Genomic DNA, 25390 nt, shown 5'->3' with positions numbered 1-25390 from the left:
CTGCAGCGCACCGCAGCCGAGCGCCGGGGAAAATGGTGGCAGGAGAAGACCATGGCATCAGGTACCCACCCCCACAGAAAGGGGACCTAGCCCCTGCCCACTGGGCCCTGCCAAACCCAGCGAAGCCTGCCAGGGTCTACTGGGATGCAGGGAGGAGAGAAAGGGAGGGAGGAGTGAAGCAACTGGCAGGTAAGCCCAGCCCAGGCAGGAGCCAGCTCGGGTTTAGCTCTGCCTCTGGCTTGTTTTGCTTCCCTGTCTCCATTTCCCCAATGTGTGAAAGGGGACAGAGTTGCTGGATGGAGTCCTTTGTTAAGTGTGTTCAAATCAGCTGTTGAGAAACGTAGAGCCTTTTCTTTCAAAGAAAAGCTCATTCATTACATGTCCAGCCTTGGGCCATTCTTTTCTACTGCTATCTATAAATAAGGATTATAATTCTGCATGCAAATAACAGTTTATTTGACTGACTAGCAAAGCTGGCTCAATAAAAAGAACTGTAGAGTATCGTTATGGTCACAGAAGTGACTTACAAAAGCCGCTGCACGTTCCAGCTCCAGATCTCCAGGTACACGTTTGTCTTACAAGTCCAATTTGATTATTGACAAAAATTGGTTTTTAATCTCGTTATCCCTCCACAGCCAATACAACTGTGGAAGAGCAAGCTGGATTTTTATGTGCCTCAGCCTTCATTAACATAATTACCAGCTAAAGTTTCAGTTCCCGAATCCTTTATGGCAATAGTTGATGATGTGTGAAGCAGGGAGAACGCAGCTTGGATTTCAGATACCAACCAGAGCAGGCAGGGGAGAAAATCTCATTTTGACTGTCAAATTGATGAGCAAAGAGTTTTGCAAGCCCTTGGCTCTCCTGCGCTGGGGAAGTGCTCTCGCTCTGAGCTCTCCTCCAAAAAAATCTCTGTGTTATGGGGTCATCCCTCTACCAGATCTGCTCAGTGAGGGTCTGTCCCAAGAGCAAGGAGGGAAAGTCCCCTCACTTCAAAGCCACTCCAGCACCAGAAAGAAGCCAGTCGTCAAGGGTATCATGTAGTTAGGGCACATCAATCCCATGGATCTTGCCTCCGCCCTCAAGCATGATTTTAAGGTGATACCAGGTTCACACAATCCCCAGCTAGATCTGCAGTGCAACCCATGGGCTTTGCTTTCAGGTGGCATGGTTAGGCAGAATATCATAGACCGCTGCCACAAAATTTGACAGGCAGCTCTTCTGTGTCTGCCCTCCTTGCTAGGTAAGGCTGGGGCATCAGAGCCAAGTGACCCTGCTACCGAGGCAGCAGAAGCCTTGCCGGACCCCTCCTCGGTGCTGCTGGCTCTCAGGGAGGGCTTTCCACCAGGTAAGATGCTACCTTTGGGATCACTCAGATTTCCAGTGGTTGAATGTGGCAAGGCCTGGCACCACAGCTAACTGACCCCCTGTCATCCCTTGAGTTTCTCATCTTTGTGCTGGAGGGGGATGATAGGCTGGGTTTGTGTTGTTTGAGCATTGCAACCAGGCGAGGGCTGGAGGCACTGGTGGGGCTGGCTGCAGGGAGGCAGTGTGGCGGAGGCAGCTCTGTGTGGCATGCAGCTCCTTCTCCCCCTTAACCCTGCACATTTCCTTTTCAAGAGATTTCGCTCTTCTTCTCCGTTGAGAGCCGCTCCTCCCAGTGCCTCAATTCCCAGCTCCAGGAAGCAGCCAGAAAGAAGCTGCGGGCCCTGGACAATGATGACAGAGACGTCTGTGCCCTGTTCAAGGTAGGAGCCCCAGCCCGACGGGGCAGAGCATGTGCTGGGAGGCTTCTGGTGTGATGGGATGTGTGATGGGACACCAAACCCAGACGAGAAAGAGAAGTTCCTCCAAGGCCGCTGCAGGGTGTGTTCCTGCACATGGGGACTCTGTAGGGGACTGGAATGATGGGGGAAATGAACTGCTAACAGGCGAGAGGCAGATGCAAAGCTGAGCCTCATGTCAGGAGCCTCATATTGGAGGCTCTGAGCTGCCTGAGGGATCACGCAGATAGTCCTGGGGTGAGTCTAAACAGCTGGCATTTCACAGGGCTGGGATCACCAAAGCTGTGTGCCAGACTCAGGTCCCCAGTGGAGGTGGCATCTTCGGACATGCACAGGGGTTCTCAGAGTATTTGGCTTCATATAGAAAAATCACTACAGGTATAGAGACATTTCCTGGATTGAACCCTCCTTCCCTGCTGGTTTTTAAGGCCCTGGCCCCTCAGGGTTCCCTGCAGAGCTTCCCAGAAGACCTGGAACAGTGCAGACATACTAGTGCCAGCAATAGTGAAAGGAGAGCTTCTCCCTCGAGGCACAGTTACTGCTTTCAGCCTCAGAGCTGCAGTTTGGAAGCTGTGCCTCTCCTGACTGAACATTAACCCTCCCGTGGCATGGTTCAGGTGTCTGGGTTTCAAAAGCACAGTGGTTCTGGTGTGCACCATGGGGGAAAAGATTTGGAGAAGGAGATGGAGCTTCTTCGCCCTCCCACTGCTGCACCGTGGGCAGTTGTCACTGCAGGTACTCCATCCCTCCTGGCTGAAGGACTCAGCTGGCTGGAGTCCCCAGGCAACCAACTCGCACAGCTTCGGTCTCAACTATGCTAATAAATGAGTGCCTAGTCTCATTCCAGGGTCTAATGTTATTCCCACACTGACAAAGGAGACCCCCTGTCAGAGTCCCAGGCCCGTCCCTTAATCTTGCTTTGTCTTCTGTGTGTAGGAGCTGTCAGCCAGGCTGGTCTGTATGCAAGCCCAGGAGGATCGGTTCCTCCTCACCTTCAAAACCCTAGAAGAAGTCTGGAAGTTTTCCACATATCTGACTTTAGGTAATGTTTTCAAGGTGTGGGAGATCTAAACAGGCAGTGTGAGAAGCATTTTTGGAGAAGGTATTATTTGACACCAAAAAAACAGTAATGTAACAGGGTGGACAGATAAAGAAAATTAATTAGAAGACCTTGGTATCCATCTACAGATTTAGGAAACTACTGTCTGGATCAGTGAAAGAGACCCAGGAGGATGCCTTTTGGGTAATGCCTCTATTGCATTTTGGGGATGGAGACAGAATTAGATGCTGTTGCCTCACAGCATGGTAGCAGATGGCAGACTGGGAGACATCCAAAGAGCACTTCATCCTGCCCAGTGAAGGAGGGTGCTAACACTGCTTTCCCTCTTGGTTTCTTAGGGTATGTGGGCAGATGCTTGGAGCAGCTTCTCTTTGACCAGGAGTACTGGCTAAACTGTGCTCTGATGGAGGACACAGAGATCAGAGTTACTGTGGATGAAGATCGCTTGTCTACCATATATATGGGTCTGCTACTCCAGGAAGGTGAGAAGGGACTGCATATGTAGGGACATCCTCAAAAGCATCTCAGCAGGGCTGTGTTGTAGCCCTGTGCTGGGCTATGTCTTGCACTGATGCCATTGACCTGAGCATGACTCTTTCTATCTGCAGGTAACTTTTTTTCCAGAGCAGTGCCCGGTGTCTGGCAGCCGGAGCAGGAAGGAGAGGAAGGCCTGCAGCTCTGCAAGAACGAGCTGATTCATGTGAAGAACGTTGGAGAGGAGTCCAAGTGGGAAGGGATGTCTTTACTGACGGGTCAACGAGGCCTGGTGCCTGTGACAGCTCTAGAGCCAATACCTCACCCATTTTACCAGTAAGTAGACTGGCCAAGTAATAGTGCTCAAGCCAAGATTCTTTCCTGATCCTGATGCAGCACCAAGCCTGGGGTGAGAAACTGCTCTTGCCTCTGGCAATGGGCAAGAGCTACGTAATTTTGTGGGGATATGCATTATGCATAAAGGCAACCACTGGAACCAATTCAGGTCCTGTTAATGGAACAGAGCAAGGACATACCTCAGATATCATTCTTGTATGATATTGATTTAGGTCATACATGAGATTATTTGTGATTTACAGGTGAATAACTGGGAGAAAAAGCATAGCCCAAGACTTAGGTAATGCCGGTGAAAGTGGGGCCTCATGCTGGACAGCAGGCTGAGCCTCAAAGACACCCGCAGCTCCTCTTGTACTCGTGTGGTGAAATCCTCCTTACAGGGTGGCAAAATTATCCTGCTCTTACCATGTGGTGTGAGGCTGCAGTCGTGAGGTGCAAACTGCCCTCCGTGCCCAGTAACACCATTACAAGGAATTACTGGACTGGCTGTGCTGGCCATGCTCCACAGCAGCTCTGGCACTCCCAGGGGACAGAACATCTGTCCTGCTTGTGTGAGACCATCCCTGGTGATGGCCTGAGGACGGGACTGCTCAGAGAAGACCAGTGTGGTTCCCCTTTGCCTTGCAGGTGGTTCCTGAAGAATTATGCTGTGAGTTTTGGCATCTCCCAGGAGATCAGTGGGACGACCTCTCAGCCAATTGGTGAGTGATACCTGTGCAACGCAGCTACCCTTCCCAGGGAAGGGCACGGCTCTTGCAAACCTGGGTTTGGCCACAAATGCAAAGGACCCATCTCTTGTTCTGACAATGACACTCCATTGCAAGGTGCTCTAAGGGAATACTGCATCTTTGGACTCTCTTGAATGGAGAACAGAGCTTGCAAATTGCATGTACTTAGAAGGGTGATCTGAAGAACACAGAGTACAGAGGGCTGCTGATGGCATCCTTCTGCCACTGGGTTTTTCTATTCTACTGCAATTCTATCTCTCCTTTAATTCTTTCGGGACTGAAGTTATAAATAATTAGGCTCCCACCAGTGTGCACATGAAACCTGTGCCCACCGTTCACCCATTAGCCCCAGGCCATTCCTGCCCGGACATGGGCACTGTTCAGAGCGTGCTGGACACAGGAGATCACTGCAGGTGTGTGTTTGGCATGTAGTGTGATGGACATTTGCACTGCTAAAGTTTTCAACTCCTGGCAGAGAGTTGAGACAGTGCAGCTTCTGTGAAGCTCCATGTTTCCAGCCACCTTCCATACTGCAGCTCTCAGAGGTCTTTGGCTGTGTAGTGTTTATCCGTGCTTCTTGTGTATTTTATTATAATTCTCTTCTCCAGAAGCAACTGCAGAGATCTGAGTCTGAGAGCACAATAAATCTTAGGGGACAGAGAGGCAGCCTTCTCAAGCTGAAATCATGGTCTCTCCTTGCCCAAGTCTTTTCTAGTGAGGAAGTTTTAACAGTGGCCTCACACTGAAATGCCCTTGTTTGCCTTGGTTTCCCAGTCAAAGGCAGGTGCACAGCCACAGAGGACCACAGAGGAGCAGCATGGGATGAACTGAGTTTCTCCAAAGGAGACAGCATAGAAGTCATTGGCTTCCTCATTCCAGGACTCCCATGGTTTGTGGGCAAATGCCTCAGCAGTGGCAGCATCGGCTTTGTCCCAACCCGATACATAAATCCCAAGGCTTGCGAACCTCTGTAAGTTCACTGCTATCATCTAGATTAATTTAAACTCAGGAGAAAGTGAGGGGAAGACTCCAAGTCCAAACTCAAGGCTATGTGAGAGTCCAGGGCAGGTAATTTGCTTTGCAAGGCCTTCATAGAGGATCCTTTTGAGGTCTGTCCAGAAGCCTTGGCCAGGCTCTGCTGCCAACAGGCTGCAGCAGTCTCTGCCCAGACAAAGCAATCGTATTTCACTTGCCTCAGGTGATTCTTGGGAAGGAACAGATCTGGCCCTAGGCTAGACCTGGCTTTATGTTAAGGCAGCCCAGGACATCTGTGTACCAGACGAGCTGGCTTCACAGTTTCACCTAGAAATGTTCTTGTCTTTGTAGCTTTGTCTGAGGGGCTGTGAGTCTGGCAAGGGTGGGGAGAGCGATCACTGCCGAGGAAACCAAGTCCTGCTTTGCTTCCTTCTGCCCCTTTGCTTTCTGTGGGATGTCGAGGCAGCATGACCACTGGTACAGTTCCTTACTGAGCAGAATTAAACACCCTCCCAAGGACACAGACAGGAATTATCCAGGGAGGGAGGGTGACACAACCCCACTCTGATGACCCAGGCAGTTGTGTTTGTTGGTGGCTTAAGACATAGCTCCGGTTCAATACCCATCCAAAAAGGCTTCTCCTCCAAGAGTGTGTGTGGGAGGACTGGGTCTTAACCTGGTGCTAGGTCTGTTGGGCTTTCCTGGGTCAGGCTCACTCAAGGTAAATCTTAGGCACTTTTGTCTAACGCTACAGAGAACAGAGAGGAGATCAGATGATGCTCTGGCCTCAGGAAGGGCTTCTGGAGAAAAAAAAGACCAATAGGTCCCTCCTTCTGGCACCCATCGGTTCCTCCATGGAGAAGCTGGATCTGAGAGCCCTGATGGGGAAGGTGTCCAGACTCTGCTATCCATCTGCAGCAGAGCTTTTCTGGTGGGAGGAAGAGGAGGGATGGGAAAGTCCATCTCCATCCCACAGGACAGCTGTAGTGTCAGGGGATGGAGAGACACTGACTGTTTTCCCCTGATGTCTGCCTCAACCTAGGGAAAAGGGCTTGATGTTTCTGAGCGAAGAAGAAAAATCCCCCCTCCTGCGCATCCCCTGCAATGGCGGCGAGCAGCATTTCACCACCCTCCTCGGTGACCTGGCACACACTGACATCACCTCTGTGTACCGGCTGGGTGAGTTTCCCCTCTCCTCACATGCCCAGCCCCATGGCTCCCCACGGAGAGCAATGCTGGGCAGTGTCTAGAGAGCTCCTTGCTCAGGGCTTTGCAGGGGAGACAACTGCTGTGGTTGAGACAGCCTCCAAGCCCTCTGCTCAGCTTGGTCGTGGAGGTTGTAGATACCCTGAAGAGCTGGGCCTTGCCACACTGTGGTTTGCAAGGGTCTTCTTTGCTTCCAGGGCAGCTCCTCAGCTGTGGTTCACCCTGGCAGATGCTGCTCTCGACTGATCCTGGCTGTAGATCCCTGCCTACAGCAGGTCCCCTGCTGCTGTCTGACCTTTGGGTGTATATTGAGAGGGATGCACAGCTAAAGTGACAGGTGACATTGTCTCCATGCCCACAGCAGGAGCCAGGAGATCAGGGTTCCTGGGTGGTCTTCTCAGTTTCTCTATGCTTGCTGTGTGGCTTTTGGACCACAGCTAATTTATCTGTCTCTGTTTCTTGCCTTCTCACTACCTAAAAGCACAGTGTGGCCATGCGGGGCTGAGCCTAGGATCCCCTGGGGTTCAGGGGACCTCCCAGAACAGCCAGCTGAGGTGCAATGAGCCCGGGGTAGAGCCTGTCAGAGATACACACATATCTGAAACCTCTGAATAGACAGAACAAGGCTCTTAAGAGAGACAGAGCTGATAAAACTCTACCTGTAAAAAATAAGACCTGCTTGTTCCCAGGTAACTATAATGTTACCGGTGCTCACCCCACCACCAGCTAAAAGCTGTTCTCCATGGTCTTACACGGAGCCAAGCCCCAGCAGACAGAGGGGTTGAAACTGCAGCTGCATGTGGTGTTTGTGGCCAGAAGTGAGCCTGCTCTCCCACATACGGGTCTGGAGTTCAGCAGAGCTGCAGGACATCTCTGTAAGGTTTGAGCACTGTGTCTGCACATTAACACTGACCAAGGCTTTGGGCTTTTTGTTTTCTGTTTGTCTCTGTGTAGATGGTTTTGAACCTACAGCCATGTTCCCGAAAGTGCCATCAGGTGAGTATGTGGAGGGGACAGAATGGGATGCTTTTATGATGACTTCTGAGGGTGAATTTTGACATGGGGAAACATCCCACTATGGTTTGCCTGTCCCTTCCAGAGGCTGTTCTCCATGGCTGTAAAGATATCCAGCTGCTCCAATCTTGGGAGGAAATAAATGGCTTGGCTACGACTAGCACCTCCGAACTGTCTAGTCCAGGGAGTGAATCAGCCCCAGCTACGTTGGAAGACGTTCTTCTGGAGAAGCTGGATGATTTTGATGATCCCAAGTTCTTTATTGACCTGAATGCTGGACACATGGAAGATGCTGATGTCTTTAACCCCATATTGACTTTCCTTAACCAAGACAGTTATGTGCCCGGTTTTCAAAGCCTCTATGATCTCAGTTTTTCCTTTCTCAGTTCCACTTTTTATGGTTTCTCTGATGAGGATGAACTAGTCTTGTACCTTGAGACATCCAGGAACTGGGCCAAGAGGACTCATTCAGTTTGGGCTCACGTCAGGCTCTGTTTCCTCTTGGGTAAGCTCTGCATCAAAAAGGTCAAGTTCTCTCAGGCTCGAGTCTACTTTGAAGAAGCCATGAGCATCCTGGACAGGGGTTTTGGGGACCTGCCCCTGCTGGCTGCGTTGCACGTGAACCTTGCCTCCATCTACTTGAAACAGAACATGAAGCACAAGTTCTCCTCCCTGCTGGGAAAAACGGTGGCCTTGCTTGTCTGCTTGCCTGGCCGCTCTTTCAGCTCTGAGAACGAGCTGGAAGTCATGTTGTACGTCCTGAGGGAAGCCATTGCTGTGGGTAACGCTCCCTTGGAAGCACGGGTCTGCTTCCTTATTGTCAAGCTCTTCCTACAACTGGGCAAAAATGATGAAGTGCTGCCCTTTACCGAGCATCTTCAATGTCTCACCACCACTTTACTCAGCCCGGACACTAGTTCTGTGCCACTGGATGCCACCCCCATCTTGAGCTACCTGTATGACAAGAAGTACTTGCCAAATATCGCACTGGCCTCCGCCAGGTTGTTTGCTCCCAGTGGCATCAAGGGGGCACCAACACCCATTTGGAGAGCTGGCTTCATCCTCCAAAATACTTCCAAACTCCTGGGAAGCCAACTGGAGAGGAGCAGCATCCCAGCACTGGCTTGTTTCTATCTCAAGCAAGCGCTGCATTTCTCCTGCGAGAGAAGAGCTGTGCCCATCCAGAGGACGCTGTGTGCCATCTTGTCCAGGATGTACCTCCAGCATGGCGTGTTGGACGGGGCAGTTTGTTACGCAGCCACGGCCGTAACCCTCAGCAGGCTGATGGGCGAGGAGGAGGCTTTTGAGTCTTCCCTCTCTTTGGGGTGGATGTATCTCCTGAACAGCCAGCCGGGCCCAGCTGCAGACATCATGTGGCAGCTCTTGCACTCTCTGCATGGGACGGACAGCGTGACTCAGGGGGGAGCCGTGCACAATCTCCTGGCCATTGCCCTCAAAGGAGAAGGGCAGGTGCAAAAGGCTGCAGAGAACTACCTCCGGGCCCTGCACAAAGCCAAGGAGACTGGGAACAAGAGGAACCAGGCTATTGCCCTGGCTAACCTGGGGCAGCTGAGCCTCTCACACGGGGCGAGCCAGCTGTCTGAGCTCTACCTGCTCCAGTCGGCTCAGCTCTATGCTGAGCTCCAGGGCAGTGAAGACCTGGAGATGGAGTTGGTGCGGGTGCTCCTGTGGCTAGCGCAGGCCATGGTGAACAGGCAGAGAATGGAAGATGGCAAACTCTGTTATGAACTGGCATTGGTTTTTGCCCTGAAGTGGCATAACGTGAGGAGTGAGTACAGCTTTGCTGGCGGGAACCAGGGCAGCATTCACCTCTGTGCAGCACCCTGTCAGGTCCCTAATGCAGCCCCCTGACCTGTCCTTTTCCCTTCCCTGTACCATGCAGGTCAGCTTCACATCACTGAGTCTCTCTGCCATTTCTACAGCAAAGTGTCCCCCAATCTCCAGGCCTGCATTACCTACCACGAGCACTGGGTATCTTTGGCACAACAGCTCCAGGACAGAGAGATGGAAGGCAATGTCCGTCAGACCCTCAGCCAGCTCTATCAGGCTTTGGGCACATCCGAGTAAGTCCTGTCTGTGTGTAGATGCTGTTAGAGTGGGGTCCCTGCTCACCCAAAGCAAGAGCAGTGGCTTTCCTGGGGTGTCCCTTGAGAGACGTGGGGAAGGTGTGTGGTAGCTCTAGCTGCCCCGCGGGCAGGCTGTGGGTTAGTGAGCTGCTGAGATTTGCGAGCTGTCGCTGTGCGGTGAAGAGGGGAACAGTTCAATGTCAACCAGAGCACCGTGACAGCCAGGCAAATGCTGGCCTGTTAGCTGGGACAGAACGGGGGTCTGGCCAAACACAGTTTTCCAGAAAGACATCCAGCCTTGATCAGAGGGGACCTAGTGACAGGGAATTCATCACTTCCTTTGGAGGCTTATTCCAGTGATTAATCACCATTCACCAGTAAAAATAGGTTCCTTATCTGTTATTTGAATAAGTCTGGCTTCAGCCTCCAGCCACTGAGCCTGCCCTTCCTATCTCTGCTGGAATATTTTCCCCAGGGAGGTACTTAAGACCCCATATCAGCTCACCTTTCAGTCTCCCACTTGACACATGCAGGTGACTGATTAGATTAGGCGGGAGGGGAGAGAAAGAGACCTGGACAGACCACAGACTTTCTTCAGTTTTTGAAGGCAAATGTGTCAAATAGTGAAGAGCTAGCTCCCATGTCCCAGAAGGACAAATGGGCAGGGGCTGTCATTAACTTGGATGTTAACCTCCCCATGCTAGGTCACAGTGAGTTCAGAGGGAAGGAATTTAGGAAGCAGATGCCTGTCATGTGAACAGTGCTATTTAAGATCACAAAGCACCCCATTCCCTGGACTCAAAGGACAGCTGGAGCCCTGATGCCAGCAGGCGAGACACCAAGCAAACAAACATGCCCTGGGCACTGCCCGGCGCTCCCTTCGCCTCAGCTGCCTTCTGCAGGCAGTGTGTCCAACCCACTGGCTCATCCTGCTGCTTGTCCCTTTGTCCTCTAGTGACCAGGGGCTTGAAAAGGAGCTGTAAGGTCTTGCACATGTGGCCACAGATCTGCCTCTTTGGCTGCACCAAGGAACAAACAATAGGCAGAGATGTGGTTTTGGGTGCCAGATGCTGTCTGGAAAATGAAGGTGCAAGCACTCCCTGCCTATGCTCCCATGTGTAGCTGGGAGTGACTTTGGGGCTTAGTGTAGGGGGGCAAATAGGGTTTGCAGATGACCTGGACAAAACCCTCTTTTTTAGCTGAAATGGGCAGGGGTGGGGAGCAACCCCTTTGGGAGTGGGCTGCCCTGGGGCTGTGCTGAGCACTGGCGACCCAGGCTGGTTGAAAGTTGCCAGATGATACACACATGTGCACTAAAGCATGGAGACTTCCATGATTTTACCAGGACATATTGCTCAGAGCTGTGGCTGTCCATTTGTCTCTAACCTTTGGCAACCATAGGAGAAGACAGGATTGCCAATGGCAAGGTGTTGTGGTAGCTTTGCAGCTGTTTGGTGGGGGTGTCATGTGATTTCTCTGTAATGTCTTTTTTCCTGTTATCATCACAGGACTTTGAGACAGTCCCTGGACTGCACCAAACAGAGTCTAAGGATCTTCATTGACCTTGAGGAGACTGTGAAAGCAGCAGAGGCCTGGCTGCAGGCAGGAAGGCTCTACTATCTTATGCAGGAAGATGAGCTGGTGGAAATGTACTTTCAGGTATGAAGGAGGTGGCTGGAGTATTCCCATTCTCACCCTGGCTAGCTGCATTCCCATCACTGCTGTGTGGTTTGGTAGGAGCCTTTTGGGGCTGGAAGACCTGGAAGTTCCTATGAGCAGTGTAAATCTGCTGCTGGAAGGAGGAGCTGTTGCCTTACACTCATGCACTATCTGGCACTACATTTCCTGTCTTTCCTTCCATACACTGGGTTTAGAGGATTCTTGGGTGAAAGTAAGTGAATTTATTGAGTAGGAAAGTGATGTAGGAGCGCCAAAGGAAGCTGGAGGTTCCAGGTGACCGGTTCCCATTGAAATACACATAGATAAGGGGTAAAGTGCCGGGGAAATGCTTGGAGACTTCTTGGAGTAGAAGACTACTGGCTTCTTTCCATCTCTAGCATTATTTTATCAGCTGAGCTGCAAAGAGCAGCTCATAAAATCTTAGGACTCCCTCATTCAGGGAGCAGCTTCTATTAAAAGATGGGAAATCCTTTCACATGCCCAGAGTAAGCAGAGCAGAAGGCTGGTTAGGTCTGTTGGGGTTGCACTGAGCTGGGGTATCCAGCAAAGCACCAGCCTGGACACATGTAGAGGATGTTTTGGGTCCTCATTCTGCTACCCCAGAAGCACTTCTGAACTGGTGGGGCTGGGTGACTGAAGTACACAGTGGTGGGAACAAGGAGAGAAGCCTTTCCCATGAGCCACACTAGCCTGCCCCTAAATCAGGTTGGTAAAGGCAGGGAGTTACTGGTACTGGGTGGCTGCTCAGTGACCTGGGTGAAATGAATAGGTGGCTTTGGCGTCAGCCTGTTTCCTAGTGTTCACAAGGGAGATCTGAGGCCCATAACAAAGAGCCATCATTGCCTCCCTGGCTCATGGTTTAAGCAGGGAGGCAGGGGCTAAAGGAGGGGTGACTTCCCATTAAGAAGGGCCAGTTGACACCAGATCTCAGCAGGGCATGTCTGTGTCCCTGAGGGGCCCCTTCCCAGGCAAGGTCACTGACAATGATAAAATGTCACGGTGTAAGGAACAACATGTTCTGGCTGGAAGGTGGCACCAGGGCCAAGTGCATAATTGGCACAAATAACTCTTCTTCCCAGGAGTTAGCATACCTGCCCTCCCTCCTGCTGGCTCTGCCCTTTCTTTGTATCAGCTGTCCGTTCCCCTTGTCAATCGTCACGTTGGCTCCATCACACCAATGACAGACCAGGGCCAGGACAGCTGCTGGCTGCACTGTCCCGACTCTAAATCCTGATGCTGTTGGATATCCCAGCTGATCAGTCTGTCACAGTGACCCTGCACAGGGATGGGTTACGTGGTTCCTGGCTCCATCCTTACACACATCACTTGCAAATGCAGCACAACAGTCCCACACGCCTGCTGGCCAACCTGTGTCCATGCTGTTTGGAGCACTGTGGCTCACGTTTACGATGACTTGGTTTTATTTAATCACACCAATGTCTATGTGCACATGTCTCTTTCCAAGTCTCATTCTGGTTCCTTTTCCTTCTAGGCAGCCATTCAGACTGCTCTGAAATCCGAGAACTTCTCCTTGGCCATGGATCTTTATGAAAAAGCAGGCGATACCTTTTTTAATGGCAGCCGAAACAGAGATCGAGCGGTGGAGTTTTATAGGGTACTGATCCCTCCGAGCATTTCTGTCCTTATGTCCCCGCAAGGTGATGGCTGTGGGGAGCTTTGCCCTAGGGCTGGCTGCAGCACTGCATGGCCAGGCTGGAGGGATGGAGGGTGGAGAGGGATGGGGTGGTTCTGAGTGTGCCAGAGTGCAAACATTGCTGCAGCGGGGAAGCCTGGAGCACAGACATATTTTGCAATGGCTGCAGCTCACCCCAGAGATCATTTGGGAGGTGGGAACAGGGTCCTTACATGACAAATCCTGGCAGTGTTACGTGTGAGCTGGTTGCTCCTGGGGACATGCTCAGAGTCAGTATTTCAGGCACCTAAGGAAGGGCAGAGACGTGAAAAACTCATTTTCAAGGGGAAGAAAGGGCTAGAACCTGAACCTGCAGCACTCAACCACCCCACTGTCTGCCTGCCATGCCAAGCACTTGGTCCATCTCCTGCTGCTCTATCACCCCTCTGTGGGCAGTGCTGCACCGATACCTCCAGGAACAGGCTGGACTCACTGTTCTCTCTCCTCAGGGAGGTGCTGTGCCCTTGGCCAGGAAACTAAAGGCCATTAAGACAGAGCTACGGCTGTTCAATAAGCTGGCAGAGCTGCAGATTGGGCTGCAGGGCTACGAGAAGGCACTGGAGTTTGCCACACTGGCAGCCAGGCTGAGCATCAGGGTCGGTGAGTGATGCACACCTGCAGGGTACAGGGAGTTACTGGCTCCTGCGGAGGGGGTTGCCTTTCTGGGTGAGAACAGTGTGCACATGGAAGGGGGAATCTCCTGCTTTCATAAGACCTCTGGACCTTTTCTTATCCTAAGGGGTAACATCTTTTTAAGGCCACTTCCCTTTTTAAGCTGCATGACAGCCACATGGGAGAGCTCTGCCGTGGCAGTGGTGGGACTGGCTGACGGGAGGGTTGTTGCTACACCGGAGCATGGGAAGTCTGATGAAGGCACAGGACTGAACAGTTCCTCCCTGCCCTGGCTCTTCTGATAAATTCATCCCTTCCCTTTACAGAAATAGTTTGAATGGGCAAAATACCAGCATAAATGTCTGAGTTGGAACTAGTCTTGTAATAACCCTTTCCAGCACCCAAGAAATCGCCTGGTTGAATAATATACTCCCTGGGCAATCTGTCCAGCCTTGCTATCAGCAATCCTGCCCATGGCTCTGTTTTCTCTGGACCATCTTCAAACCCAGTGTCTCCTTATGAAGACACCCGTGCCCCCAGGCTGTTGAGCAAATGTATCCCTGAGCGGCTCAGCATGCTGCGCTGGGGATGTATCGCGAGCGTGCTGCAGGCTGACTGTATCAGCAACTCTTTTCCAGGAGACCAATTGCAAGAGCTGGTTGCATTCCACCGCCTGGCTACAGTCTACTATTTTCTGCATATGTATGAGATGGCAGAAGATTGCTACCTGAAGACGCTTGCCTTGCGTCCCCCCTTTCTGCAGTGCTCTGGAGAGGCCCTGTACTACTCCAAGGTGTATTGCCACCTTGGCAACCTGACCCTGCACAAACTGAAGGTAGGAAACCTCTTTCCATGATGCTGTGTTGAGCACTCTGGTCTTGAGAGCTGGAGGTGGAGTATCACATCTCCTGGCAGAGCAGCCACACACGTAGACGGCTGTGTCCTGTGACTCTCCATCCTACCTGCAGCTTTAGAATAAACGTGCACAATGCTGGCACAACCAGGTTTTGAAGGGGGAAAGGCAATTTGGAAAGAAGTGCTGGCACTTAGCTGCAACTATATAGAGCCCATTCCAACGAAGTCAGTTGTCACTGGGTTCTGCCTGGAACCACCGGGCTCTGCTCCAGCTCCCTTATACCCTGTGACCTTCAATTAAACCACTTCCTAATGCCTGCCCTGTCCTTTATGGTTAGGATGAACAGGACGCAGCAGCTTACTTCCTCCTGGCCCTCGCTGCAGCAACCGAGCTGGGAGACCAGGAGTTGCAAGGCCTCATTCATGCCAAGCTGGGTGACATCCCCGGTGCCCTGCGGGGGTCCGAGGGCACACCGGGCTGTGCCATGTACCGGCCCAGGTGGCTGAGCGAAGGTGGCCATGTCGTCTGACTGACCCGCTACCCCGGGGACTCCAGTGCGAGCCGTCAAGCAGCGTCATGCCATGCCGCTGGCATGGGTCCATGGGCTTTCCAGAACAACCGGCCCAGGAGAGGTCCTGCGCCGCATCCTAAGGAGATGGCAGCGTTTGGTCTTCTTGTCCCCGACAGCCAAGGGACCAAGCACTTGGGACTCTGCCCTCATTTTTCAGGAGCAGGGCTGCGCACCGCAGCCCAAGCGGCACATCAAGGCTGGGCATCCGGGCAGGATGAGGCCCTGGCAGCAGTGCTGGAGCGTGTGGTGCAGCGGGGCTGAGCAACAGATGGCATTTCAGGAGTGAGGCTGCACTGCCCGGGATGGGGAGAGAAGACTGCTGCCATGTGCCTGCCTGTTCCCCCCAGCTGCCACTCATACCTCAGGTCCCATGGGGCAGCTCAGCCCGACCCAAATGTGTTTTAACTTGAATAGCAACTCCCTTATTTATTCCTATCTGGTTTCTGTCCTGTCTGCTCTGCAGAGGTCTGTGACCCATACCTCTGCAGAGCCCGGGGCCTCTTTGGTACAAAGCACCACCAAAACTTTTGGCAGTGAGAGGCAGAATTAGGGAAAGGAGGAGAAATGAAAGGGGTTGGTCAAGCATCGCCCGGGGATGAGCCCCATATGCAGGTGAGCAGCTGCTCGGGGGGATGCAGATCCTACCCTCACTCCAGCCCTGCTGTACAGCCTCAGCTCTGGTACTGGAGAAGCTGGGGTGGCCTCTTCTGCCCCACAGCCCATGTGCACTTTCAGCACCTAAAGCATGAGCCCGGGAAAAGACCCATCAGTCCTGATCCGGCCCAGGCTTTGCAGCCCGGCACCCTCCCCAGCCTCTCTTCTGCAGGCTGCAGAGGCCCTGCGGGACGCAGGAGCACTGGGGAGCGGACAGCAAGGCTGGGCACACTGGCCTGCACTGTAGCACATATCCAGCCTCCTGGACAGGGGTGCTGACGGGGTGCAGCGGGACTTTTGGCTGGGAGAGGCAGCTGCACTGCCTTTGCATGGGCCATTGGCAGCCCAAGGAGAAGCCAGCCGCCCAGCAGGCAGCAAGCTGTCTTCAAGTGCCCTGAGCTACATGGCTGGAGGAGAAGCAAAAACTCCTCTGCGGAGTGAGCGGGGGGAGCAGGAGGCATCGAGGAGGCTTCTCCTGAGAGCTGCCGCCCAGCACTGGGAGCAGCACACAGCTCTCCCCCACAGCCTGTCTCACCACCAGAGAGCAATAAATGCCCATGTTTGCAGCTTCAAGTGGGCGAGAGCCGCTTCCTGGCTAATACCGACCTCGGTTTTCAGTCTGGACTGGTGCAGAATGAAGAATGAGCAGTTTTTCCAGCTCATCTCTTTGCTCTGACAACCAGTGGCCAGACACCCAGCTGGGGCTTCACAGGGAGACCCTGTTGCAAGTCCTTCCCGCTCCCTGATGCGTTCCTCTACTTGGAAATGCTAAATGCAGAACATTTATTTCCTTGCTGTTCTTTACAAATGCTGAGTTCATTTTCCCCTTCTAATCCCTGTGAGGCATCTGTCATCGGGGCAATGGATAGTTTACTGCTTGTTTACCAAGCATTCCTGCAATGCCATTAGAGGAGCTTCAGCCCTAAGCTCAGAGGAGGTAAATCTTCTTCCCGTTTGAAATACAGCAAGCTCAGGGGAGAACCTGTCCCCAAAACCTCCCTGCCTCACTCCATGGGGCTGCCTGTTCTCAGTTCAGGTGGCTGGTGCTCACCATGCTAGGGCAGGATCTTTTCAGCAGTTTTTCAGGTCAGTTCCCCCTTTCATACACGGGGAAAAGCACAGTCTCACATCTTCATACCAGAAGGCAGGTCGACGACTGGACATCAGGCTATCGAGGGTAGGGGAGAGGGGGAAGCTTTGATGGCTCTGGAAGACTTGAGAGTCCATGTGGTGCAGAAGTGCCGTGCCCTGGCACCAAGATCTCCACCCATCTCTCCTCCTGCCTGCCCCCAGCACCTCACTTAGGGATGCTCCTCAGCCCTGCTGCACCCTGCCAGTCTGGTTCTCAGTAGTGCACTTTGGGTCCCTGAGATGAGGTCCAAGGCCACCACAAGGCTGCTGCCCAGGCATCCCAGTGGGGCTTTTGTTACCAGTGGTTGTAGTGGCGGGTGCTGCATTGCTGGCCAGGCTCTGTACTTGGGGGCTGGAATGTGGGTGGCTGTGCCTTTATCTATGGCAGAGACCCCAGACCCACACCGGTGGTCAGTGGCTGTTGTGGTTCTTGTCAAAGTTAAGCCCAGTGGAGGATGAATCATGCAGAGAGCATCCCCACTAAAATATCCCTTCCAGAGCCAAAACCAGAGGTTGTTCTGCCTAGCACCAGTGAGAAAAAATGGGCTTTGTTTAAACATAGAGGGTCAGCGTTTCAGCTGGTCTAAATCAGCTAAGCTCCATGAAGTCAAACAGAGATGTTCTGATTTGCAGGGACTGTGGGTCTGGCCCATGGTTTTTAACCAAATGTGTCCTCTTTAAATCACAGCAAACAAATTTGTGGTGCCTGGGAGAAAAAAAAGACTTGCTCCTTGGGAATGTCCCATAAAACATCATTTACCCTCTCCCTCATCTGCCCGCCCGCTCCCACACACTGTGACAAAGCTGGGCTGTTTTCCTAGTGGGATGAGAGGTCAGGGTGGCCAGGGCTAACTAAACTCATAATAATACTTGGAAATACAGTGAAACTTGGAGTGGTCAGTTGAGCGTACCAGCTCCTGGGCCTGGGCCTGAGGGAGGGTGAGGATACCATGTCCCTCCAGCCGCCAGTGCAGTTTTGTGGAGAGAAATATGCTTTGAGGACTTTGTGCCAGAGGAGGTCACCAGGTGATGGCTCAGGTCCTGGGGCAGCCAGGCTGAGGGTTATTGTCCTCTACTCCTTCCTGGGTGGGGGGAATATTGTCCATCATTCCCGGGGCACAGTGACTGGGAGCTGTCTGTCTTTTAGACACAGCTGGGAACACCCATGTGTATATGTAGGGAGGGAGCACAGGGACCACATAAGAGGTACGCACCCCGAGGTGCTGCAGGGTGCAGAGCCTGGCCAGAGCTGTGATGTTGCTCTAAGAGAAGGTTGGAAGAGCAGGACTGTAGAAACACAGGAGGTATTTATCCTACTGTGGTAGGCGTTGGCCACCAGTGTCCAGCCCTCCTTCACCAGCACTAATGTCAGCCCAAACAGATGGAGGAAGAAATAGGGGAAAAGGAAAGGATGGATCAAGTCTCCTCTTACGCCAGGTGTCATTATCTTGCTGTGGCTTGTGACTTATTTCTGAGCCTCATGTGACTGTCTGCTCTGTGCCTAGTCCTGAAGGAGTTTTCCTTCCTTCAGTCCTCAGCCAGCTGAGCTGGAAATAGCACCGATGGGAACCACGTGCAGCAGCATGTGCCTTCACACGGCTGCTAAAAGCAGCACCTTCCTTTCCAGCACTTCCAAAGGGTGAAGGGTGCTGTAGGAACCTCCTTGCTTTGGCTTCGGTGCCTCTGCATGCCGATGTCTGGACCTGGTGCCAACCCGTCTCACTCCGATCTTTCACCAGTGCAACCCTCCGGGCACCAGTGCTACCACTTCTGACGTAAGCCCACCTAAGAGCCAACACTGGCACTCTGACCCCATTTTTGTTTAATGCCTCAGGGGGCCAATTAAGGCCTGGAATAAAGAGGGACTGGATTTCTTTAACATATGTTCATTCTTGGACAGTGGAAATACCATGACAAGAATAATTCTTGGATCATCTTAGCTCCGGTGTTAGCCTCCCGAGGCATTAGGAAAAAGGAAGCGCTGATAACTGTAAATACGGATATGGACAGAAGTGTAGAGATAGCTAGATTTATTTGGGTTTACACGGAAACTACTCTTTCCTGCAGAAATACAACACCCAACAATAATAATAATTATCAGCAGACATCTTTCATCATTCCTTCACTGCACAGTGCTGCAAATCTTCACTGGGCCTGTGCTGGACGGAGGCTGAGCTGGATGGAGGGACCTTCCTATTCCCATCTGTACCATACAGCTCCAACCCAGCCTTTTTCCACTCCATGCCTCAGATTCCATGGGTTAAATGAGAGGGAGAAATCCTCTCTAAGTCCTGTCAAAGCCTGGCAGCTGGGCAGGGAAAATGCATGCTGCTTGGGAGGGAAGTCTGAATTTCGGTGGTGTGCTGCGCAGATCTAGGGCGTGGGTGGGAGCCGCCTCTCCCATCCCTAGGACCCACACCTGGGCCTCCCCTTAACCACAGTAATCAACCAGAGCCGATGCTGCTGCACCACCCCTGCTAAAAGCACACTGTGGCACTGCAGAGCTGTCCTGGAGTTCAGTGCCAAGGTTTTGTAGCTGGTGCCCTAGGATGTCACATCATTTATCCATCTCTATTGGCCTTGGCCTTTGGCAGAGGCTGCCCTCCAGCACAGCCTGCCTCTGCTGGAGGCTCATCAGTGATGTGGAAGAGCAGGGAGTCTGAGGCAGAGGTAAACCTGAGCTCATCTTATCTCAGAGGTGGCTTGTCCTCTCCAGCCAGCATATTCCTCTGTTGCTTGGAACAGTAATGAGAAGTTGGTAAACACCAGCTGTTCTGCTAAGCAGAAGTGGGTGAAGTATGTAAAATGGGCAATTTAGATTAAAAATCATTTATTTTCAGAGCAACCTGAGTTTTTGTTCAGTAATAATTGGGATCATAAATATGTATGCCAGGAGGTGTGTTGGAGGTTGATGCTGGGAGGCTGAGCAACAGCCAAGAGTCACTAACTGTAACTGCATGTGCTTAAATAACCCTTTCCTTCCCTGCACTGTGGTAAGGCGGGCAGCAGCGCAATGCAGCCTGTCTGCGTGTGCTGAGATGGGGGCCTACGTCTGCACTGCTGGTGCCTCTGCCCTGGGAGCTTGCCATGTCCCTGGGGGAGGGGAGAAGCAAAACCAAAGAGGGAGGAAGGACAGAGCAGCTGGGAAGTGGCCAATGACTGTGGAAAGGGAATAATGAGGCCAGATGTAAAAAAATTCTGAGCTGAGATTAAATACTTCTTGTGCTGAGATGGCATCAGGCATGGGTCAGCCCTGGAGCTGTCATCTCTGCCGTCACTGGCCACAGGGCACACAGGTACCACCAGGACTTACCAGCACTGATCTCCAGAGTTGCTTTCTGCTCTCATGGGCACTTTGCATTCAGCAGGACTGATGGGAGACCAGTGCTGGATGCTGTGCTGGGCTTTGCCAGGGAAAACATCTCTCTCAGACTGGAGAGGGCAGAGAGAGTGAACTGGTAAACATGGTGCAGAAAACTTTATCCCTTCCAAGCGTACAGCTGGTAGAGACCATGTGTGCTAGTGACAGGCACACATGGAAGGGCAACTGTCTCTCCTGGGTACCAGTTGATGGACAAAGAGCTCCATGTTCCTGTCTTGTCCCAGTTCTGCAGACAAATGCGATGGTGCCAGGGTGCACTAAGGGTCCCAGCTAAGCTGTTTATAGCTCCCCAGCTCCTGCAGGCCGTCTGAACAGCTACGGCTCCTCCGAGAGGGAAATGCTGGCAGGAGACCTGTCAGCAAGAGGCTCCCCTCACCACAGCACTGGAGACAAGTGTAGGAAACAGCACAAGTGCCAACAATTCCTGTCACACTACAGGAGAGAGGGGGAAAAAAAAAGACTCTGTATTTGGCTGCTGTGAAGGCTGTTGGGATACAGTCCAGGAATCAGGATGAATACAAAGAAATGAGCCCCTGAGCACCAGACGGTTTCTGAGAAAGGGAGAATAAATTCTTACATAACAAAATTCCCTTTGTGCACTGGTTATGGGGTAGTTGTTTTATTTTTCTGTTTTGTTTTGGTTTTTTTTTCTTTCTTTTGCACCTGCTCTAACAGTGGCGTTGGGGCCACATAAGAATGCATAAACATACATCGGTGCATAGGGAGCAACGGCTGCAGCATTTACGTCCTGACTCTAAGGTTTAATTCTGCCTGGGACACCTTCAGTTCCTTGCAGCTGGTTTTTGAATTGTAGCATGACTTTTTCCTACTGCTGTCCAAGATTTAAACCATGCTTGATCCCAAAGTGTTAGTACAATATTAATAAGGCAAAAAAACCCCCTTGCTCCAGTGCTTTGGGAAGGATTTGCAGAAGTTCCTATATAACGCCAGTGTGTCAGGCTTGTGTTCTTCTGAAGTGTCTTCCAGACTTCCCTAACCTATCAGCTGGGCTTTCTCATCTTATCCATCTCATGATCTGATAGTATAATAAACTGTGTGCTCTGGTGGTGGCTACCCCTGGGGCAGACCATGCCGGAGCACCGCTGAGGTGCAAGGCACCTGCAGGGATGCTGTGTATCCCTGGGCAGCCAAACTTGGCAGAAGCGTCATTGCCTTCTGACTCATCTTTCTGTCCTCTGAGTCTGCATCATCTTATGTCTATTTTGGAAGCTATTTGATACTCCAGAAGCTCCAGTCTTTGGGGATGACAGGACCTGCTTTGTACCTGGCTTCTTCTGCAGAGTAGGGTTTGTGAGTCTGTCTTGCCTTCTGTCAGTCCTTCATCAGCTATGTTTTCCTTCTGTGTTCTGCTGAACTCCTCCTTAAAGTGCCTTTGTCTGGGATTGACATCTTTTCCTCTTAAATCTCCTTGATGCTGTCTTGATAAACTAGTAGACAGGAGCACTTGCCAGTCTTAGTGTGGTTTGTTCTCAGATTCTTTCCAAACCTGCCTTGAAAACTGGCAGATAACTACTCTTTTGATGCCCTCCTTGCTCTCAGTATTCATCTCAGATTGGAAATCTCTTGATCTTGTTTATCTGTTGTATTTTCATGCAGAAGGATACAATGGATAAAGAGACATTTAGGCAAGAGTGTCTCTTTGATACTTTACAGATCATAATAGTCTCTGAAGGGACATTTGGTGATGTGCATTTGCTTTTTGGCAGGAAGGCTGTTGCCTTTGGAAGTCAGCAGGTGTCCCTTCGATGGTGCCACAGTTGCTGAAAATTTCATCTTGCTTTTGTCCAAGCTGAAACCTGCTCCTGCCTCTCCTTGAAGACCTAAGCCGGGGCTGTGAAGGGTGGTGTTTCAGTGCCTTACCCCAGAATGTCATCTGCTGTGACGTTGTCCTGCCAGCCTGGCATGCTGCTGGCAGTCCATTCTTCCACTTGCATTTTAACTCAGGGTTGTGACTGTCTACATCTGGCTGGTGGAGAAGGAAAATGTCACATGAAGGACTGCGAATGGCTGATGGGCTCTGCCTTGTTGGTGGAGAGGCTTCTCTTCCAATTTACTCTGTTCCCTCCCTTATTTTTAGTTCCAGTGCAGTAGATCTTCCCTGGGCAGATCCTGCACTGCATGAACCATTCCTTTCTTTTTATTGGTACCACTTCTGTAAGACTGCCCCTCCTGGAAATCCATCTTGGGTACTTTAGTCTGTGTTAGTAGAGGCATGTCACAACACATCACTTGCATTAGGGACTTCCTTGTGTTTTTGTTCTGCCTCTAATGCACAAAGACTTTCTCTGAGGTTTGGTGGCACTGGATTTGTGAGCTGGTGGCATTGTCTGTGCTAACCAAAGTCTCCAACTGCATTGCTTCCCATGGTGGTGTGGGAACTTCCACCCTGCAGCTCGTGCTGTAGTTGTGCCAGCATAGACACTTCAGCGTGGCTTTGCCTGCTTGGGCTGTGCCGTCTCCACTTCCAGAGCTCTGAAGAGATTTCTATTCACTCACAAATCCCCTGATGTCCCGGTGCCATTCTGACACCGAGTTTGAGGTTGATCTGCATGCAGCTGCCTTGCTTTGACTGAGCTACTCTGGGCACTCATTTCTCTGCAAATTTGCACTACCTGCAGTGTCACCCACGGGCATAATCTGAAACCCTCAGTCATGGCTTTGACACAGTGGCTCCTTCCCTTGCTTTTCTGCTCTGCAAGCTTTAGGATAACAATTTCTCTTGCCATGGTGACTGTACAGGAATCATATGCACGTCATTTTCCATTGTAATGTTTTTCTCAGCACCACCCACAGACCTTTCTTTGCAATTATCTTTCTCTTCTGCTTTTTATCTCTGCATATTCTCTTGAATGTGTTTTGGTTTTTTCTCTCTTATTTCCTTTGCTGGGCTGTGGAATATTGCTGAGCCTGCTTCACTGGCCCAGCAAGCCTGCCCCTAGATGCCCTTTCTCAGACAAGCTCCCTCTTCCCATCCTGTAGTGAACAAACACAGCTCTGAAGGCTGGATTATCTTACAGATCAGGTGCTTTGTGAACTTCAGCCATAAACAAATTTGTTGTCTTCCAGGCTCACAACTGGATGTTGTTTTCCTGGATCACAACTGTTGATAAGGTGCTGCTCATTGACGCTGATTTCTAGCAGTCACAAAGCCTTTCCCATGCCTACCTGTCACTTCTGTGGGTGGGGTGCTGCAGGGGTTTTCCAGAGCCGCTAGCAGCATATGTACGTGCAGCCTTTGCCTGTTTCTCCTGGTAACACTGCTGCTCTGGCTTCATAACCCTCTCCCAGCCAACCTTGCTGCAGTTTGGCTGTCTCCCCATTGTACTCTGAAGAATTCCCCATTGCTAAACAGTTCCCTTCTCGTGTCAAAAGGCTTGGGGCCTGCAAGCTGGTGTGCTGCTGTGCACATTGTTTTCTGGGTGCCATTGGTTTGTTTTCTGTTTACCTTGCTGGATTACTTGGCTCTGATTGCCTGTGCCTGCGGGAGGCAGCTTGTTTCTGCGCCCCTGTTGGTGCTTCAGCCAAAGAAGCAGGTAAGCGGCATGGCACGGCTGTGAGCACTCCTCTCCATGCTTTTGGCCAGCTCTGCCCTTGGGATAATGTGACTGCATGCATGCGGCTCTAGACCCACTCGCTAAGCTCTGCTGAGAGGCAGAAGCCGTTTGCTTGTCTATGGGTGCCAGGTTAAGATGGTCTCCCTGCCTGTGGCTGGTGCTTGCCACAGCAAGCTTGTGGTGGCCCAGCACACAGCACAAACCCATGCTTCCCTCCTTGCCTCCTGCTCCAGGTCCTCCAATGCTGCCTGGAAGTACTAGTCCCTGCCAGTCTCTACAGTCCCAGGTATTGCCTTTATTGCTTGAGCATCCTAATGGGCCATGGGGTAGCTGCCAGTGCACCACTGGCAAGCTTCAGTGCTCGGTCCAGGGCAAGGCACCGAGGAAGCTGCAGGTGCTGTTTCCTATTTCCCAGTCACATATCTACCACATGTATGCTACCGCAGGGGCCTGGATTTGCTTGATTTGGCCATCTGAAATGCCAGTATCTGGGCTTTCCCAGGGCTGCAGAAGGCTTGGAGGTTATGGTGCTGGGCACTGGCAGCCAAGAGCAGGGTGAAGCACTGCCTGGCCTGGGCAGTGCTGCTCTGATCCCTCATCAGAGCATCTGATCCCTGATCCTGCTGTTCTGGAACAAGTGTCCAAAGCAAAGGACACTGTGTAAATACCCATTCCCTGGACATGGTGTTTCTCCAAGGGGATTGCACTGCTTGAACTACAGGGAAGGGGAATCATTCATAGCCTGTCTGCAGAGGACAAGGAGATGAAGATGCTCAGATGGCAGGTGAACATGTGGGAAATGATGGGAGGTGGGTCTGGGAGATTTGGACCACAGGGGAGAGAGAAAATAGCAAAGAGAAATGCACATTTTTGGATGGCTGAGATTTTGCCAACACCCCCTCGCCCATCCCTATGTGAGTGCATGTGTGCAGGGCGTGTATGTGAGAGAGAGAGAAGATCAGGAATAATTAACAGCTCATTATTTCCTGCTCTCCAGGCTAAAGGCCATTACCTCGGGCAGCCTCACAGACACAGCTCTGCTCTCACAGGCATCCTGAACCCATCCCCTGCCAAACCACAGCTGCCATTCCTGTGTGATTGAGGGAAACGAGCCCTTTCCTTTCCCTTGCCTTCAAGCAAGGGTGAGAGGCCTTGGCTGATGCAAAAATAAACATGAACCATGATCAGGACAAAGGCGAGTCGCTGGGCCAGCTGCTGTTGTAAACAGTGCCTTTCCTCCCCTCCCCAGGCACCAGGCTTTCCTGGAGGTCCCCTCCGGCCCCTGCTAGCCTGGATGTTCTCCCTGCATCTGGCTTCCCTGCCTTGTTTTGGTGTCACTTTCCAAAAAGCTCACAGCTGGGCTGATGTGCAGAGTAGTGCTGTCTGGTATCTGTGTGAGAAGAGGATGAAGGCAGCAGAGAAGGGGAACTGGAGTCACTCTTCACTCCTGGGAGCTGCAGGGATTTGAAGTATTGCTCTGGCGTTCATCCACCTGCTACTGCAGCCGTTCCTGGACACCCCGCTCTTCAGGCTTGGGAGCAAAGCCCATCT

At 51.8% G+C, this 25390-nt stretch overlaps 1 protein-coding gene across 2 annotated transcripts; it reads left to right on the top strand.

The window, feature by feature from the left end:
• Positions 1-25150, top strand: SH3TC2 (SH3 domain and tetratricopeptide repeats 2). Of its 2 annotated transcripts, none has more exons than XM_076350241.1 (17): positions 1-61; positions 1244-1348; positions 1621-1748; positions 2721-2826; positions 3183-3326; positions 3453-3654; positions 4303-4376; positions 5178-5373; positions 6421-6557; positions 7539-7580; positions 7684-9387; positions 9502-9682; positions 11194-11344; positions 12858-12980; positions 13508-13658; positions 14309-14505; positions 24837-25150. In XM_076350241.1, the coding sequence occupies exons 1-17, from the start codon at positions 52-54 to the stop codon at positions 24939-24941; spliced, it is 3756 nt and encodes a 1251-aa protein (XP_076206356.1). In that variant the 5' UTR covers positions 1-51; the 3' UTR covers positions 24942-25150. The 2 variants fall into 2 exon arrangements, with proteins under 2 accessions (XP_076206356.1, XP_076206355.1); XM_076350240.1 differs by lacking the exon at positions 24837-25150 and adding an exon at positions 14864-16396.
• The last annotated feature ends 240 nt before the right edge of the window (positions 25151-25390 follow it).

Source organism: Aptenodytes patagonicus, chromosome 12 (assembly GCF_965638725.1).
Source record: "Aptenodytes patagonicus chromosome 12, bAptPat1.pri.cur, whole genome shotgun sequence".
In the NCBI taxonomy this organism is placed as follows: Eukaryota; Metazoa; Chordata; class Aves; order Sphenisciformes; family Spheniscidae; genus Aptenodytes; species Aptenodytes patagonicus.
The sequence above is the reverse complement of the archived record's forward strand: the minus strand, read 5'-3'. Positions and strand labels throughout refer to the sequence as shown.

What these genes read in the sequence shown, in the direction of transcription:
- SH3TC2 (XM_076350240.1), top strand. An exon ending in CAGGGAGGGCTTTCCACCAG is followed by an intron (nt 1,349 to 1,620) that starts GTAAGATGCTAC and finishes TTCCTTTTCAAG; the next exon opens with AGATTTCGCTCTTCTTCTCC. An exon ending in CAGGCTGAGCATCAGGGTCG is followed by an intron (nt 13,659 to 14,308) that starts GTGAGTGATGCA and finishes ACTCTTTTCCAG; the next exon opens with GAGACCAATTGCAAGAGCTG.